General features: G+C 50.7%; 1 protein-coding gene and 1 long non-coding RNA gene across 9 annotated transcripts; both read right to left on the reverse strand.

The window, feature by feature from the left end:
• Positions 1–359: 359 nt before the first annotated feature.
• On the reverse strand, positions 360–2,456 carry LOC147349368 (uncharacterized). 2 transcript variants are annotated; one of them, XR_015150441.1, is made up of 3 exons: positions 1,314–1,453; positions 1,061–1,170; positions 360–583 (listed from the first exon to the last, which is right to left on the reverse strand). It is a non-coding gene; the product is annotated as an uncharacterized LOC147349368 (long non-coding RNA). The 2 variants fall into 2 exon arrangements; XR_015150442.1 differs by lacking the exon at positions 1,061–1,170 and having other exon boundaries at positions 1,314–2,456.
• Positions 2,457–6,764: 4,308 nt separating this feature from the next.
• On the reverse strand, positions 6,765–15,848 carry STOML1 (stomatin like 1). Of its 7 annotated transcripts, none has more exons than XR_015150440.1 (8): positions 15,634–15,848; positions 13,944–14,050; positions 12,543–12,692; positions 12,041–12,244; positions 8,897–9,092; positions 8,733–8,801; positions 8,228–8,437; positions 6,765–7,706 (listed from the first exon to the last, which is right to left on the reverse strand). XR_015150440.1 is itself a non-coding variant. In XM_086365262.1 (7 exons), the coding sequence occupies exons 1-7, from the start codon at positions 15,764–15,766 to the stop codon at positions 7,513–7,515; spliced, it is 1,194 nt and encodes a 397-aa protein (XP_086221388.1). In that variant the 5' UTR covers positions 15,767–15,848; the 3' UTR covers positions 6,765–7,512. The 7 variants fall into 7 exon arrangements, 4 of the variants coding, with proteins under 4 accessions (XP_086221388.1, XP_086221387.1, XP_086221389.1 ...); XR_015150439.1 differs by having other exon boundaries at positions 8,228–8,440; XR_015150438.1 differs by having other exon boundaries at positions 8,228–8,801.
• Between the last annotated feature and the right edge of the window lie 1,536 nt (positions 15,849–17,384).

A 17,384-nucleotide genomic window follows, 5' to 3' on the forward strand; every position in this document is an offset into this window, starting at 1 on the left:
GACCACCAGGGAAGTCCTGCAACAAGTCCATTTTAAAAACCAGTTGCTGGTGCCTGTTATATGGTGGACACTGCCAATCTCTGGAAAGTCAGTGGAAGCACACTGGAGTCCCAGTCCAGGGGAAGAAGCTCCAGGCTGAGGACTGTGGTGGGCAAGTCCCTTTGATCCTCAGTCTCCTCCCTCTCCTTTTCTCCCCTCTTCACTCCTTTCCTCTCTCTCTCTCTCCAGCCTTTCTCCTGGCTGAGTGGCAGAGGATCTGGGGCAGCAGATGGGGAATATGCCCCCCTCTGCCCACCCCCACACAGTCCACACCCATCCCCACACAGTGGAGCCAGGCTAAGTGGAGCAACACAAAGCCAGAATTTTAAGACCCTCTTTATTCCATGCCAATCCCACTGCCCCACAGTCCCCACTGATGGAAAAGGAAGTCATGGGCTGGAGCCATGAGACACAGGTTCTGGGCCCAGTCCTGCCACAAATCCCTCTGGGAAGTCCTTCTGGGGACCTGCTGGTGCTCGGTCATCCCATCTGTGGACCAGTCATCTCTTGCTGTCCTGGTTGGGGGAGCTGGACTCCACTTGGCCTAGGATGGGAATCAAGAACCACTCACCAGGAGGAACCAGAAAATTTCTCCTCCCAGCTTCCACCCCTGCAATACACAAACCTCCCCAAGTCCCCACCACCTCATCACTCTCAATTTCATGATTTTTGGCTTGGAGGCCCCACCAAAGGGCTAACTCAGTGAGGCCTGTGTGAGTGACACAGTGACCATGATTTACCACTGGCACTTCTCTTCCTTGCAAACTGTTCAGTTAATAAACACCCCGGAGCTGCCGCCTACCCCAGCCCGCCCCCATGCGCACAGGAGTGCCAGAATCCTGGTCCCAGCCTTACTTCTTCCCTTCTTTCTCCAGGGCGAGGTGTCAATCTTTGTCCAGAGCTAATCCCATCAGGGCTCAGGATCCCATTCCCTTCTCTTCCTCTACAGTCTCTCTCTGCCTCTCTCTCTACTGGATCTTTCCCCATAATATCCTCTCTCTTTCACCTTAAAAATACCCACCTCCACGCTAGCCAATGCAATTATAAAAGGGAAAGCACTTTAAAGCACTGATATGAGGAGATGAGTTGTCAACATCCGACTGTATATTGAAGATGAAGTACTTTGAAGTACTATGAATAAAAATACAGTTAGTAAGGTAAGAATTAAGTTAGTAAGGTACAGAGCCCCTACAGAGCAGTAAATTGCACAGTGACTGGATAATATAATGAAGGGAAAGCCCCCGTTTATAGTAGTATCAGAAAAGATATAGTACCTGGGAATAAACTTTAAAAAAATGTTCAAGACCGTATGAACACTGCAAAACTTCTGAAGAACACTAAGAGGAAAAAAAAAACCACATAAAAACATGCCAGTTCATGGACAGGAAGACTCAGTACCATAAACACTGTAATTATTTGAGTTATTTCACACATTTAATACGGTCTCCATAAAGATATAAACAATTTTTTGACCACTCTACTGGCAGGCAGGATCTTAGTTCCCCAATCATAAATGGAACCCAAGTTCCCTGTGTTGGGAGCAAAGAGTCTTAACCACTGGACCACCAACAAAAGTCCCCTAAACAATTACTGCTGCTGCTGCTAAGTCGCTTCAGTCATGTCCGACTCTGTGCAACCCCATAGACGGCAGCCCATCAGGCTCCACCGTCCCTGGGATTCTCCAGGCAAGGCTAGGGTAATTCTAAAGCTTATTTTAAAACAGCAACAAGAATAGGCAGGAAGAATTTCTTTTTTTTTTTTTTTTAATTTGGCTACGCTGGGTGGCGTCTAGGATCTTAGTTCTCAGACCAAGGAGTCAACCCACATCCTCGGCAGTGAAAGTGCTGAGTGGTTAAACACTGACTGCCAGGAAATTCCCAGGAAGACTGTCTTAAGAAGTATTAAAAAGAATTAATCTTATAGATATTCAACATTTTATGAAGCCTCAATAATTAAAACCACGTGGTCTTAGTGAACAGACAAATGGAACAGAACAGAAAACCCAGAGATAGATCCCAAGGCAAACAGAAATACACAGCACTGAAAAAAGTGTGGTTCTGTATATTTTATGCTCATTTAAATCCCAGGGGCTTTGTCAAACAATTACATGTAAAAAATAAAATAATGGAAGTACATGGAATTCCTTTATGATCTTAGAATGGAAGTTTTTCTTATGACTTAAAACCTAAAAGCCATAAAATAAAATATGTATTATTTCAAATACATCTGTCAAATTTCATGGGAAAATATCATAAGCAAAGTCAAACTACAAACAACAAATTGGGTTAAACATTTTTACAACTTATATCAAAAAGAACTAATCTCTCTAGTATAAAGAGTTCCAGATGTCAAAACAAAAATAGAAACAACCAACACTAAAAAAAAATACATGAAATAACATTTCACAGAAAAAGAAACACAAGAGCTCCTAAACATATTACAAAATTTCAACTTTACACAAAATAAGAGACATGAAAAATTTCAAGTTTTGAGGTAATTCAATGGGGAAAATATACCTTTTCAGCAAGAAGTGCTGGATACCCACATGGGGGGCGGGGGGGTGGGGGGTGGGGAGGGGCACCGGGGGAAACGTCTCAGCCTTTTATCTCATACCATATACAAAAAGTAACTCAAAGTGGATCAGGCCTAAAAGTACTAAAAAAAAAAAAGTACTTCTAAAAGTTTATAGATTCAGCTAGTACTTTAAGGCACTGTGGCTAAAAGTACTAGAAAACACAGGGGGAAATCTTCAAGACCTTCAGCAAAGATGAGCAAAGACTTTCAGGAAAGGATACAAAACCTCTCACCATGAAAAAATTATAGGCATTTCCCTGGTGGTCCAGTGGTTAAGAATCCACCGTGTTATGCAGGTTTGATCCCGCACACGCTTTATGGAGCAACTAAGACCACGAGCAGCAGTTACTGAAGCTAGCCCACTCTGGAGCCTACACCCCACAACCACTGAGCCTGAGTGCCACGACTAAGGAGTCTGTGCCCTGCAAGGACCCCTCATGACAATGAGGACCCCATCCCTGTGTCCCAACCAAGAGCTGACACAAATACATATATAAATACTTAAAAAAGTATAGACTAACTTCATCAAAATTAAAATCTATTGCTTTAAAAAATAAATCATTAAGAAGTTAGAAAGCCGAGCTACAGTCTGGGAGAAAATATTTCAAATACCTGCTGAAAGACATGTATCCAGGATTTACTAAGAACTCTTAGAACTAATATGAATATTATACCAATAAGATAAAGCCAGATTTTAAAGTGGGAAAAAAATTTGACAGATACTTCACAAAAAAAGACATATACCCAATGAGCACCCTAAAAGGGCTCAAAGTCATCAGGCAGACCCACTGGAAATGACTGACAACACCAAGTGTTGGCACAACCATCCTGGAATTGGTTTGGCAGTTTCTAGAGCCAGAAGTTTTACTCCTTAGTATTTACGCAAATGAAAACATATATCCATACAAAGACTCATACACAGATAGATGTCCAGAGAAGCTTTGATAATCAAAACTGAAAACTACTCAATGTCCATCAACAGGTGAATATGCAAACTGTACCTCTATCCATACAACAGAGTATCACTAACAACAGAAAAAGAGCAAACCATGGGTACACATAATAACACAGACGATTCAAAAGCTCTACAGAAAGAAGCTAGACACAGAAGGATATACATGGCATGGTTTCACTTGTATGAAATTCTAGAAATGTGAAATTTAATCAGCAGTTGTTAGAAAGCAGATGGATCAGTGGTGACTGGGCCTGGGGGTGGGGGTGGGGGTGGGGAGACTGAGATTGAATGGGAAGGGATACAGGGAACCACGTGAGTTGATGGAAACGTTCTATATCTTGATTCTGGTGGGTAGTGGTTACATGGTGTTCCATTTGTCAAAGTGCATTTAAAATGGGTGCATTTTATGCACCAACCAAAAGACACAGACTGGCTAGGTGGATGAAAACATATGTATGTATACCCCCCAAACTGTATGTAATTATTTTATATTCTTAGATTAATCATGTTTCCATATGGCTTGCAATATAATTATCATTTATCTGGCTACTTAGTGTGAAAAATGGTAAACATCTTTTACTATTAAAAAATGAATGCATTTTATCCTATTACCTGTTAAAAAGGTAAATTCTGTGCTTTTTATCTGGTACTGAAAAGAAACCCTGTGCTTTTGCTGGAATGGAAAATCCAAACCTTAAAAAGCAATAAACAATTGAACAACTTTTTAAAAAGTTGAACTTTTTTATTTACTTTTTCACTGAGATGAGCTTTTTCATTTACTGGACTGTCAAAAAATTCCAGAGTTTAATAACACATTGTGTTGGCGTGGCTGCGAGGAAAAACAGACTCTCACTTACTGATGATGGGAATGTAAATTAGAATAATCCCTAAAGAAGGCATTTGGGCAATATTAAACTATAAATGCTTTGACCTAGCAATTTCCTTTCTAGGACTTTATCCCACAGATGAACTTCAACCACAATAGCATATGTGAAAGGTTATTACTGCATGATTGTTTGAAATAGCAAAACACACAAAAATAATCTGAATGTCTATCAATCCAAACCAGGTAAAATAAACTATGAAACACCCATACAACTGAATCCTATGTAACTATTCATATAAAACTGAATAGGGAAAGTCTAGGTATGCAAATATGGGAAGATTCTCAAGCACAATGTTAAGTGAACAAATTAACATTGTATTTGCTATGCTGCCATTTCTGTAAAAAAAAAAAAAAAAATCCCAGAGAATAATATATGTGGATTTTCTTGTAAGTGTTATGTTTTTAAAACTCCAACTTCATTTTTTTTGGCTGTGTAGCACAGCATGTGGGATCTTAGCGCCCTGGCCAGGGGCTGAACCTGCACCCTCGGCAGTGGAAGCACAGAGTCTTAACCAGTGGGCCACCAGGGAAATCCCCAAAGCCTAGCTTCTGGAAGAAGAACTTGGAGACTAATACCAGAGGATATCTGTTTGAAACTACGTGGATGGAGTCAAGAGTATGAGGAACAATTTTCATAGCTTGCCTTTTTAAACTTTTCTCTTCAACATTAAATACTTATTAAAAAATAATATCAGAATAATACATTATATATAGAAAAGCATCACGTAACTGTTTTAGTTATCATTCTTCTTTGGGTTACCTTGGGGAAACAAATACAGGAAGTGTCTAATGCAGTAGAGGGGCGTAGCTGGCAGGCAGTATCAGTTACTACTACAAAATCCCTGCACACATCCCCGCCTCAGACTTTAGGTCCCAGTTCCCCAAATCGGAGGTGTCTGCTACCCTTCCTGTGGCCTCACAGGGACTCTCCCCTCTGCCAAGTGTCTCCCCCATTTCCTTTCTTCTCTCATCTCCATGTAAACTGTGAGTCTTGGGCATCAACTCCTCAGAAAGCTTTCTCTGATGGACACCCTTTCCTCCCCCGCCCCCTCACACCCTGGCCCCATTAGGTGCCCCTCGCTGCACCCCAACCCCCAGGGACTGCAGAGTCTGCTGGGTCCTCTGAAGCCCAGAGGCCTTGAGCCTGTGGGCTCCCTGTCCTGGAGCGCTGGCCTCGCCAAGGAATGAGTTCCCCTCGATGGGATGAGGGCATTAACAGCTGGCAGCAGATTCTGCTTTCCACCCACACAGACATCTATAAGTTTCAGTTTCCCCTGGTGATGCTGCTCCTCTGACACACACAAAGAAAATCTGAGTTTCGATTTCCCTTAAGCTCTCACGAGGAAGGCGCTGGGGCTTCCCCTCTCATCCTGTGGGGTGCTGTGTGCAGCAGAAGCGGAAGAACAACAATGGATGGCTCAGGCACGAAGCTCGAGGTCCAGCACGGAGGGCGGACACTCACACAAGAACAGTAACAGAAACAGTGGGCAATGGGCACGAAGACAGCCCCGAAGCAGTGGGGGAGCCCAGGCCCCCGGGGCTCACGGGCGGTGGGGATTGGAGGGAAGGCTTTTGAACAGGCGTCCCCAGCTGGGCGGCCTCCAGAGCAGTGGAGAGAGGGACAGGGAGGGGTCAGCAGCCTGGGCTCTGGCCCTTCAGGGAGGGGCCCTGGGGCTGAAACCTGAACCCAGTGGCAGCTTGGTCTACTCCAGGAGGACCTACAAGAGGAGGGCCAAGGCGGGCACTGGCAGGAACCAAAGGGTAAACTGGATGGAGCCTGGTGCCAAGGCAGTTGGACAGGGCCCTGTCAGGGAAGGCTTGGTGCCAGAGGACAAGCCAGAGGCTGTTCCTCAAAGAGGAGGCTCGAATTTCTGTGGGTTTCTTTTTCACAAGCCTCTCTAGGATGTGAGATTCATTCCTTAGAACTCAAGATGTCTAAGGCCCTCATTCTCTGGGGTCCCTGGGGTTTGAGCCGGACCAATGGGGAAACAGTGACCAGGCGTACAGCAGGAGGGGCAGGTGACGGCAGCTCCATCTCCCCTCGAGTGTGACAGGAGGCCCTGCCCTTCGCTGGGTGAACAGTTTGCCCGACACCCACATCCTTCCTGCAAACCTCTCCCCAGACTATAAGAGGAACAGAGTGCCTGCTCCTGCCTGCTTTCAGGCCCTCGTCAGGAAGGGGAACTGTGGGTGATTCCAGAGCACTGTTGGGGCTCGGGTCACCCTTCAGGGCCTGGGTCCCAGGCTGGCAGCACGGACATCACCTCGGAGCCCTCTTCCCCACCCCCATGACCCCTATGTCTCTCCAGATACATTGTAAACAGCACATTTATTTGAGGTTTTCAAACCTCTGGTAAGAAGCACAGGAACAGCAGGGCTCTCTGTCATGCTGCCCTGGCCCCAGCCCATCGGGCATGCAAGACTGAGGCTGGGAGATGAGTCAAGACACCCTCAGGAGCAGGGCCAGGGAGACGCCGCCCTGCCCCCCTTCTCCCCCCACCCTCCCCCACCCCAGTCTGGGCCTGGACTGCAATCAGCAAGGCAGACCGAGCCCAATCTCAGATCCCTCCCAATGCAGGGACCTCTGCTTGGTCCCTTCTCTCTCCCTCCCCGAGCTGCTCTGATCCCCCTCTCTAACCCCCTCTTCTGGAACTTGGAGCCTGAGTCACATGCAGAGCTCCCTCAAACCAGGACCAAACCAGCTGCTGTTGGGTTGTTTCCGTCAGCCCCTCCTCTCCAGCCAGGTCGCCAGAGGAGCAGAGCAGGCCTGGCTCTCCTGTCACTGCCTGTGTACCCAGTTCAGGCAGGGCACTCGGCAGGGGACCAGGATAGCAAACACTTGCTGAGAGAACCGCTGTGGATGAGAAGGGCAGGGCTGCCTGACTCAGCCTCTCCTAGCTCCAGTGTCTCCCAGCCTCCACTCACTGTCTCCCACTGGGTCTGACACTCCTCAGGGCTTCAACAATCCAAGGTGCAGTGCCAGGGCCTCCGCCTCCAAGATGTCTCCCTGGCTTGGTGCCCGGCTCGGGGCCAGGCTACTGACAGGCAGCCAAACCTGCTACTTCAAGGCCTTGAGGACAGCCTCCAGCTTCATGGCCACGGCCAGGTCGCCCTTCACCTTCAACCGCCCACTCATGTAGGCCCCCAGGGGCCGCAATTCCCTGCACAACAGGGACCGCAGGTCCTCCTCAGACAGCTCCACCACCACGTCGGGGATGACATCAGGCATTCCGCGTCCCACCCTCCCTTGCCCTGTGGGGAGAAAGAAAAGTGAGAATCAGTGGGGCGACAGCAATGCTACAGTGGGCAGAAGAGGTCAGCACGTCCCACTGGGAAGGGTGGGAAGAGTGGCTAAGAGCTCAGGTGCTAATACCCAGGGTTCAAGTCCTACTGACTGTGTGACCACTCAGAGCCTCAGTTTCCAAACTGGTGAGATGAGGATGCTAATAATCACTAAGTCACAGGTTTATGATGAGAAGTAGGTGACATGATGCGCAAAATGCGCTCAGACAGAGCCTGGCACGAACAGGCCTGCAACGCGTGCAGGGCTCTTAGTCCAGGCAGCTGGGCCAGCCGGGAGGTCCTGCTCATGGGGATGGGACAGGGAGCCCAAGGCCTGGGCATCACTGCCTGCAGATGGCATCTGAGCTCCTGACAGCTGTGGGTTTGCCTAAACTGCTGGCAGGAGCAGGGCCTGGTCTGAAAAGGACCACAGGTGGTGGGGCTGCGAGCAGCCCCAGCGGGGAAGGAGAGGGCAGGGAGGGCAGCGGCACCTGCAGTGAGATCCAGGAAATAGATGCTCTGGGGGCCGCTGGGCAGGATGACGTTGAACTGGTAGCAGGCCCCGACCTGGCTGACCAGGGCCTCGGACAGGATGGGCTTCAGAGCCATCAGCAGCCCCTCGGCCACAGGCTGCTTGGGGCTGGGCCCGGCACCCCCGTGAGGGGCAGACGGCTCAACCTCGCTCACCATCTCCAAGGTATCTGCTGGTGGTGGAAACGGGATGGGGGAGGGAGGCAGAGAGAAGGAAGTCAGTGCGCTGCCAAGGTCAGGATGATGGTGGCCCCCGTGCCTTCACAGCGCTCTCTCTTACATCCCCTGCAGCCTGCGTTCAGTTTCCTCCTCTGCTAAGAGGCTGCCCTTGAGTTTCTAGCCATAACCCCAACCCCCTTCTCTAAATCACTCCAGCCTTGAGTCTTAAACCCTCTTCCGGATGCTGTTGCTTCCTCCCATGGAGGCTCCCAAAGGCCTCCGCACGCTCAAGACTCTTCTCATTACCTTAGTTCTGGTCAGCTCTAGAATCGGGGTGGCTGGAACAGCCGGGCAGGGTGTGCACTGCACAAGGCGCTTGGTTAAAGGAACAAAAGGCAAAGCTCAATCTGTGCTGGACACGAAGCTGAACGCCCGGCGGGGGGAACCACCCTTTCCCTGAGGCTCCTCACCTGGTCCAGGGCGCGGGGCACCTCCTGCCACTGAAGGCACACTGCCTCCCAGGAAGTGGAGGGCCAGCTGCTGCAGGGTGCTGTCCAGGCTGGGCCCTGCTGGGCTGTCCTGGGGCGGCTGGAGCACGGCCTCCACTGCCAGCTCCACACGGTCCACCTCCAGCCCCCAGGCCCTGGTCACATCGTTGATCTCCAGCTGGAGGAAGTGTGGGGAAACATGGCACTCATTCCACAAAGGTCCCATCCAGAGCACCTTCTTTAGGCAGGTTGGTATGGCCACGGTGACTCATGAGGTACCAGGCCAGCCCTTGAGAAGTGCCCAGCCTGGACGGAGGCAGAGGGCAATTACAACGCAGCCATGGGAAGTTGTAGTGTGCACCAGGGGAGGGTGTGGGGCAGGGAGGAAGGGGTGATGCTAGGAGGAGGAGGAGGAGTTATCCAGGTGAAGGGGCATGAAGGAGGACCCTTCCAGACAACAGGAACAGCATGTGACGAAGCCCAGAGAGGAGCACCTCAAACCTTTGGGGAACTGCGAGTAACCACAGCTCCACGCAGCCGGACCCTCAAGTGCGGGCTGGGACACTGGAGACAGCCAAGGGGGCAGAGGTGGCTGCTCTCTCTCATTTGGACTTACTCGGAGGCACAAGGGGCCCCCGAGAGGAGTTTAGCAGCAAAGTGACAGAGCAGTCTTCCTAGCTGCAAAGATTCTCTTGGCTGCTATGTGGACGCTGGACTGGAGGGGTTGAGGATGGAGGGAGACCAGGTAGGATGGTGTTTCAAACTGCAGGCAAAAGTTACACAGACGCAGTGTCAGGCAGAGGCGGCTTTGAGCCGAGACACATGGCGGAGGGGCACAGCTCTTAGACTCTAAGCTACAGAGGACACCAGAGAAAAGGCACCACTGGGCTTCTCGGCTGCCTGAGCGTGTGAAAAGAGGAAGGGTGGTGAGGAGCTGGGGGAGCCAGGTTTCTGATGTGGGTTCTTGCACAGATCATGAGTGTGGGCATTCACCCAGAAAGCACACAGAGAGGAAGGCACAGATGTGGGGGTGGGAGGGAAGGAATGATGAGCATTCCTTTAGGGAAGGAATAAGGTATTTTTAAATACATTAAGCTTGAGGTGTCTATGGGACAGCCAACTACAACTGGGAAAGTAGGTCCAGGAAGCAGGACAGAATGGGACTGGATCAGAGTGTCGTGAATAATTAGTGTCCAGAAGTAGCAAACAGCCCCAGGGGGATCACAAGGGAAAAGAGACCACTGAGGGAAACCTGGAAACAGGAGGACAGGGAGTAACCAGGAGTGTGGAATAACGGAATTCAGAGGAAACAGGGGATCCAATCATAAGACAAGGACGCGCCCATCGAGTCCAAGGCCGCCTCCAGGTGACTTGAGGAAGGACTGAGAAGTGCTCCCGTGCTGGCAAGAGGGAGGTCACTGTGGGGTCGGCAGTGACGTCAGTCTTAGGAGCCTAGGGGAGCCTAGAGTAACAACAGGAAAGGAGGAAGGAAAGGGAAGAGAGGGGTGAAGAGCTAGAAGGGGTGTGGGACAAAGGGAGAGCATGCAGAAAGGCAAGAAGAGGATGAGCGGAGGGAGGGAGCCGAGTCCTGGGCCCTGAGCACTGGGCAGTGCAGAGGAACCAGATGCTTCCAGGAAGGCAGGAAAACAGCACAGAGGTAGATGAGCTTCAAGGGGTGACCACTGGAGGAAGCTGGAAGAGTTCTCACCCTAGAGCGTTTTCTCCGAGGATCATGAGAAAGGCCTGCTGCAGAGGGCTGGGTAGGGGTGGGGCCGGCAGTAGGGGCCGGGAGGAGTAAAGCAGCAGGCACAAGTGGGTAAGCAGCTAAGAGGGCCCAGCAAGGGAGAGGTGGGAAGCGTGCAATCCCTCCAGGTGCAAAACAGGCAGATGGAAGAGTGAAAATGAGAGACGGATGTCTGAACCAGGCCTCGCCGAAGGTGGTGGATTTCCTGAAATTTGATTTTATCCAGGTGCTGAATCCACTTTGCCAGGAGCTAAGTCAGTCTGGGTAACGGCCCTAAAGGACTCTAATGCCCTGGTATGGGACTCACACCCCCAAATGGCCTCTCTTGGCTTTGTTGTACCAAAGTAATGTGCAGCAAGGCCAAGAACAAAGGCCAAGAACAAAATCTGATTTGTGTAAGACCAAGCAGTGGACTGGAGGGCAGGGGCAGGTGATCTGGCTCTGGCCCAGCTCTGCCCTTGACCACGGCTCTTAGGGGCAAGTCAAATAACCTCTGAGCCTTGATTTCCTTCCTCCAAAACAAAAGAGTGATACTAGCCTTTGTGCAGCAAAATGCAAAGCTGAGATACACTGAGGCAGCCAAAATGCTATGCGTGTAAGAAGTATTGTTACTATCACAAATAGAATTTTCTTGGGAATTTCAGCCAGTTGATTTATTTCCTGAAGGGACTGGAACCTCCAGGAATGGCATTACCCACTCCCTTCCCTGCCCTCTAACCCTGGGGAAGGCAGAGCCTAGAGGAACGAGGAGAAACTTCACCCATGGTCCCCTGCCAGGACATGGGAGAAAGCCTGAGGTGAGCATGGGAGCAGGTGACTTGCCGTCACATGTGTATTTCAACCCCTCTTGTCACAGGAGGGATCTGAGGTGAATTCCAATGTAACTGCTCACACTCAGACAAGAGGCAGCAAAAAGACCCAGAACAAAGAACACAAAACCACAAAAATGCACATGCTGCCTTGGGGAGCATGGAATTCCCCAGAAGGTGACTGGGCCAGGAAGGCCCCTGCTCCTGTCACCCACCTGCCTGCCCAGGAGTCCGCTCAGAGCCCCTGAGGCCCAGCGTTGTCATGGCAATGCCTGCAGGGCAGTGAAGAGTGAAACCTCGGGCAGTCAGTGGCAAGACTCAAGGCCACTCCCCTGGCCCAGCCCCTTTACTTCTCAGGCCCGGTTTGCCCAAGATCGCTATGGTCTGTGCCCATCTTCCATTCCTCAGCTGACAGTCCCACCAAGACCACTGACTCTTCACAAGTTATTACACTCTTGGGACACCAGGTAAACTAAGGCCCAGAGTGATCTGGTGCTATGCTAAAGTGCCCCAGCAGGCAGAGCCCGGCCCGTGTGCCAGCCACGGAACTCTGCCTGGTGCAGAGCTGCCTACCAGGAGTTGGTCGCTGATCTTGAGCTTCTCCATCTGGATCTCTCGAAGGGGCCTCTTGAGCAGGGCCTTGGTCATGGCATTCTGGGCTGTCATGCGTGTGGCTGTGTTCAGGTCCTTCACTGTCATCACCGACAGTACTGGGTCCCAGATGCGGAACTGGACGTCGGCCCCCACGGACAGCACAGCCCCATCCTTAGAGGCCAACTGTTAGGAGAGGCCAGGAAAGAGGGGCAGGGGCTGCAGGGAGGCCAGGCCCACTGAGACCACCTAACCTGACCCACTTGCCTGGCCACTGGCTCCTCGAGAACAAAATGGTAACCCCAAGTGCAGGGGTTCGATATATAGAGCAAGGATGTCCTCCCAGCCTCCCTCCTCCTTTTTCTGGTGTCTTCCCCACCCCTCAGCCCTGATGGCTACTCGCAGGCCAAGGTACTGACATCCACAACACACCTAGCACAAGCTCCCCACTCCCTCTATCCAGGGGAGCCAAGAAGCCCCTCACCTTGCAGGGAGGAACACTGAAGGCTCGTGTCCTCAGATCTACCCTCTGAAAAGAGTCGATGAAGGGCAGGAGCAGAACCATACCGGGTCCTTGAGGGGTTCGGATCCGGCCCAGTCGAAACACGATCATGCGCTCATAGGTGGGCACGATCTGCTCGTAATAGCAAGGGAAAGGGTCAAAAGCACTGAGCTGATGCTGACAATTATGTCTGCCCAGGTCTTTCCCCCACGTCTCTCCCCCAGGTTCAGGGTCAGGGATCCTTAGCTCTGTTTCCAGATGAAAAAAACCAAGCTCTGAGAGGTTAACTGACTTGCTTAAAAACCACAAAGCCCCCAAGTGAAACAGGCAAGATTTGAAGGCAGTTCTGAGTAACTCCAAAAGCCATGCTCTCAACTACGATACTGTACTGACTTGATTGTCTGTGAAACCTTTTACCTATGTGGTCTAAAGCTAAACATAACTCAAACCAGGAAACTGTCTGCCCTTGTCTTAGTCAAGGGATAAGCTGGGCTGCTCTAATAGTGACCCTGAGGGAAGGGCTTTGCCAGCTTCAGGTTCCTGGAGTCCTCAAGGAAGGAAATATACCCAAATTGAGAAATGAAGGCTGAGAGAGGCAGTGACTTGCCTAAGGCCACATGATATTTGTTTCAGTGGCAGCTTTAGGATTAGGATTTAGGGTCTTCTAAGGAAGGACTCCCTTGCAGACCACCCAAACCCTAAACTTTCCAGAGATAGTGACTGTTGTCTGGGGCTGCATGAGGGTCAGCTTCCACCTCCACTGCAGCTCTCAGGTGTGAGCATCTACTCTAGCTCATCCTTTCCCTTCTGCCCCATCCCTTGCTGAAAACAAGGCTGAAATTCCTTTTACTCATCACTTGCTGGGCCAGGTTGAGTGTTTTTCATTTCTAACTTAGCCTAACCCAAAAGGAAGAAGATATTTGTGTGTACCTTAACACCTGTGTTCAGACCCCTAAACTTGGGCATTTGGGAAGACTTGTTTCTGTCACTTACTGGCTCCCAGTAAAGTTGAGCCTCAGTTTCCTCATCTGAAAGCTGAGAATGAACAATTCTTGTCCAGCCCATTTCACAGTGTTAGTTGCTCAGTCATGTCCGACTCTTTGCGACCCCATGGACTGTAACCCACCAAGATCCTCTGTCTATGGAATTTTCTAGGCAAGAATACTGGAGTGGAGTGCCATTCCCTTCTCCAGGAGATCTTCCCAACCCAGGAAATGAACCCAGGACTCCTGCATTGCGGGCAGATTCTTTACCATCTGCGCCCATTTCACAGAGGTGTGATAATACTTAGAGGAAGTGGGCAGAGGATGGGAAATTCATGCACCAATGTTAAAGCTCTCAGTGTGGCCCAACCACTCTGGGGACTGACCCAGCCGGCCTTACCTTCAGGGCAAACCAACCAGAAATGGGGAAGGTCATCAGCAGCAGCAAGAACCCCAGGAAACTGATAAGGCCATGGCAGAAGCAGGAGGGCCAGCTCTGAGGTGCATCTGGGGACAAGAGAGCAGAGACAGTCAAGAAATGCCAACTGCGTCTGGCATGACAGCTGCCGGCTGAGTGAACTCAGTCAAGTGCACCTTTTTGCCCACCTTCCCTTTCAGTGGCTCCTTCCTTCTCAGAGCTAAGATGTTCTTTCCTAACTCACAGTGTTTCATTTCACTGGAGTGCCCTAAAGACCATCAAATACTTGCCTTGCCTAATACTAACTCCGTATCTGTGGGCAGGAGCTAGTTAAGGGCTGTTCCTTCCTCCCACATATCAGAATCAATTTGTTCCAAGTCCCAACCTCACAAAGCCCATTCTCTGCTAGGCAGCAGTCATTGGAACTGAGAAGTTAATCACAGGACAGCTCCGCTCTCCTCACTGGGCTGAGCAGGAGTCAATCCTTTTGTCTGATTTAAACCGCCTCCCACTTCTGGTAAACCCAGGAGGAACTCAGCATCTGTAAACAAATGCTAGGTTGAACTGAATGCTGCTGGCTTAACACCTCCTCCACTATTGGCTGGAAGTGTGCTTTCAGTTTGGAGGTAATGCGTTAACCAAAAGAGGTAAAGCGTCAATGGCTCTTAAACAGATGCCAGAGATGAGGGCTAAGATGTTCTTTCTTAGCTTACAATTTATTCTTCACCACACTTTAATGTTCTAATGACCGTCAAAATGCACGCTTCACTTGAAGGAGCTTCAGAAGAGAGGTGGGGGAGGGGGACTAGGAAGGAAAGACTTGGCTGAAGCACAGGTCCCTGCTCCTGGTGAATGAGAACCCCAGGATGGGGTTGAAAGCTGAGAAAATCCCAGGATCTTGGGGATCCTCTCCCAACCCTGAACTGGAAGCAGACAGAATCCTCTGCTCCACACTTCCAGGAACACCACACCCTTTGGGTTCTCTGAGCACCGGAATACTAAATCTCTTTTCCTGCTTCTTTCTGACCCATGTGGCCCCAGCAGGAAAAGAACTCTTGGATAGGGGCAGCTCTCATTACAGGGAGTCACAGAAGGGCCGAATCCTCTGGGGTTTGGTTGTCAGCCTGAGGCATGTGGGATCTGACCTCTGGGTCAAGGGAATTACTCAAGGCTTTGGAGAAAAACAGGGCCTGGGAAGACACGACAGGCATCTAAGGGCCTTCCTTTTTGGCCTGCGCATCTCCACCAGGAAACCGGCAGATACTCAAGTTTGAGAAATCTAGGTGTCCCCTGAGGTGAAGATTCTGCCACTTCTCGGCGACCAGGTGCTCTTGGCGTGCTGGTGACCTCCTATATCTTGACTTTAGTTTCTTTCTGGGCAAAATGGAAACCTGAAACCTTTGGGCTGATAAATGCCAAGAAGAAATGAGGTGGGGCAAGGCTTCTTTGAAGATGAGAGAGCTCCAGTGCTGCCGCCCCGTAGCTCTAAGAAGGGCGGATGGGCGGTAGTGTCCCAGCGCCTGATCCAAGCCCTTCTCCACATCGTGGAAAACCCCTCTCGGTCCCTCCTCTTAGGCTGCGAGGACGCAAGACACGCTGACTCCCGAGAGGCAGAGAGTTCGGGGGTGCCTGCTGATCTCCCTCGGATCCGCTGCGCTGGGCGGCCACTCACCGGCCCCCGGCCCCACGCCGCCCGGCTCCGGGGACAAGCAGCCCTTCTGCGAGCCCAGGAAGCCGAAGCTTGATTGCTGGAAACGGTCAAAGTCCCCCAAAGGCAGCGCCCGATACCCAGACCTGCTAAGCATGGTTCCCAACAGAGAGCACGCCCCGCGCCCCAGGGAAGTGCGGGGCTTGACCAGCCAGCCGCTACACTGCCCCGCCCCCGCTGGCCGCCGCTTCCGGTTTCTGCCGGGGGAGGGGTGGAGGCGGCCCGAGTGCAAGAGGAGGCCGACTGAGCCCGGCTCGCACCGTTTGCATAGCGCCCCCTGCGCTGGGAGGACTGAACTGCGATCGCGGGGCTGGGAGGAAGGGTAGTCAAGTGTTCCTGGAGGCCCGCAGCGGTCCGCTCCTCCTACACCTTTTCCCACTAGGTCTTAGAAAAGGAGCAGGAAGAGAAGCTGAGCTTTGTAAGAGAGTTTTCAGGAGCTGAATCTTCTCCAGAAGCAAAAAATGCTACCAGCCTTCTCAGCATAAACTAACAAACTCTGGACGGATTTGGGGAAGGTTGCTTTTAGGGTTTCTCCAAGGCATGATCAGCAAATTATCCCTGAAGCTCCATTACTTTGGTCACCTGATGCGAAGAGCCCACTCATTAGAAAAGATTCTGATGCTGGGAAAGATTGAAGGTAGTAGGAGAAGGGGACAACAGAGGATGAGATGGTTGGATGGCATCACCAACTCAATGGACATGAGTTGGAGCAAGCTCCAGGAGACTCTGGGAGATGGTGAAGGACAGGGAAACCTAGCGTGCTGCAGTCCATGGGGTTGCAAAGAGTCGGACATAACTGAGCGACTGAACAACAACAAAGCCCAGCAAGCAGGGCCTGGCACAGAGAGGATGTCAGTGCTTATCTGTTGAATGAAGGGGTAACCAGGTCATTGTGGGTCAACCTAGGGCAGAAGGGCCTGAGCTTCAGCACAAAAAGAAAGAAATTCTGTGTGCAGATCTCAGGGAACATGGCAGAGTAAAGAAGGGGATTGCATAGTGCTATCCCAGGGCAGCCCTCCAGAGCGTCACAGACCCTCAGTCTTACAGATGCTGAAATAGCACACCCTACAATCCAGGTACCCAGAGGTAAATTGCTTCTCCCTGGCTTGAGAAAACCAAATGCAAAAGGTGAATTTACTCTGTATACCAACAAATATTAATTTCCTACAAGGCAGGCTGTGTTCCAAAGTGGGCAAAGAAATTAATAAAGCTTTTATTGTTCCACACATGCCAGTCCTGCCTCCAAAGGCCCCTCAGCCATTGTCCACTTCCAGGTCCCTTCTGCAAATGGCTGCTTACCATCTTTGTCTTTTCCTAGCTTCATAGCCTGGTTCTAAAGCCCTGGGGGCACTAATCAAGCAGCAAGGTGCATGCAGTAGGCTCTTGAGGTTTTTGCACTGTCCCTAGGAAGTTAGTTCTCCCCTATCCTCCCACCCCCACCCTGAACTATAAGTTCACCCCACCCCCAACTATTAAAGTTTTACAAGCGCAAGGTCCTGTCACCGCCCTTCTAATCTGTCCCAAGCTGGAACTGAACACAAAATGGGTCCGTGGGAGTCATCACAATGATTGGAATGCACTGAGGTTTGAAGACAGGAGCACTGGCCCAGTGATGCCACCTGGAGCTGTACCTTCTCCCTCACCAGCTGAGAGCTGGGGCTTCTCCTTTGACCCATTGCTAACTTGCTGTTTCCTCACTTTTCTCATACCTGCCC

This window comes from Bos grunniens, chromosome 21 (genome assembly GCF_055505025.1).
Source record: "Bos grunniens cultivar Pamir isolate PY7600 chromosome 21, Bosgru_T2T1.0, whole genome shotgun sequence".
Classification (NCBI taxonomy): domain Eukaryota; kingdom Metazoa; phylum Chordata; class Mammalia; order Artiodactyla; family Bovidae; genus Bos; species Bos grunniens.

Excerpts from the sequence above, each read along its gene's own strand:
- STOML1 (XM_086365261.1), bottom strand. The coding sequence starts at position 15,766 with ATGCTTAGCAGGTCTGGGTATCGGGCGCTGCCTTTGGGGGACTTTGAC. Across the intron at positions 9,093-12,040 it reads AGATCAGCGACCAACTCCTG|CTGGAGATCAACGATGTGAC; the intron begins GTAGGCAGCTCT and ends CACTTCCTCCAG. Across the intron at positions 7,707-8,227 it reads TTTCCTGGATCTCACTGCAG|GGCAAGGGAGGGTGGGACGC; the intron begins GTGCCGCTGCCC and ends TTCTCCCCACAG.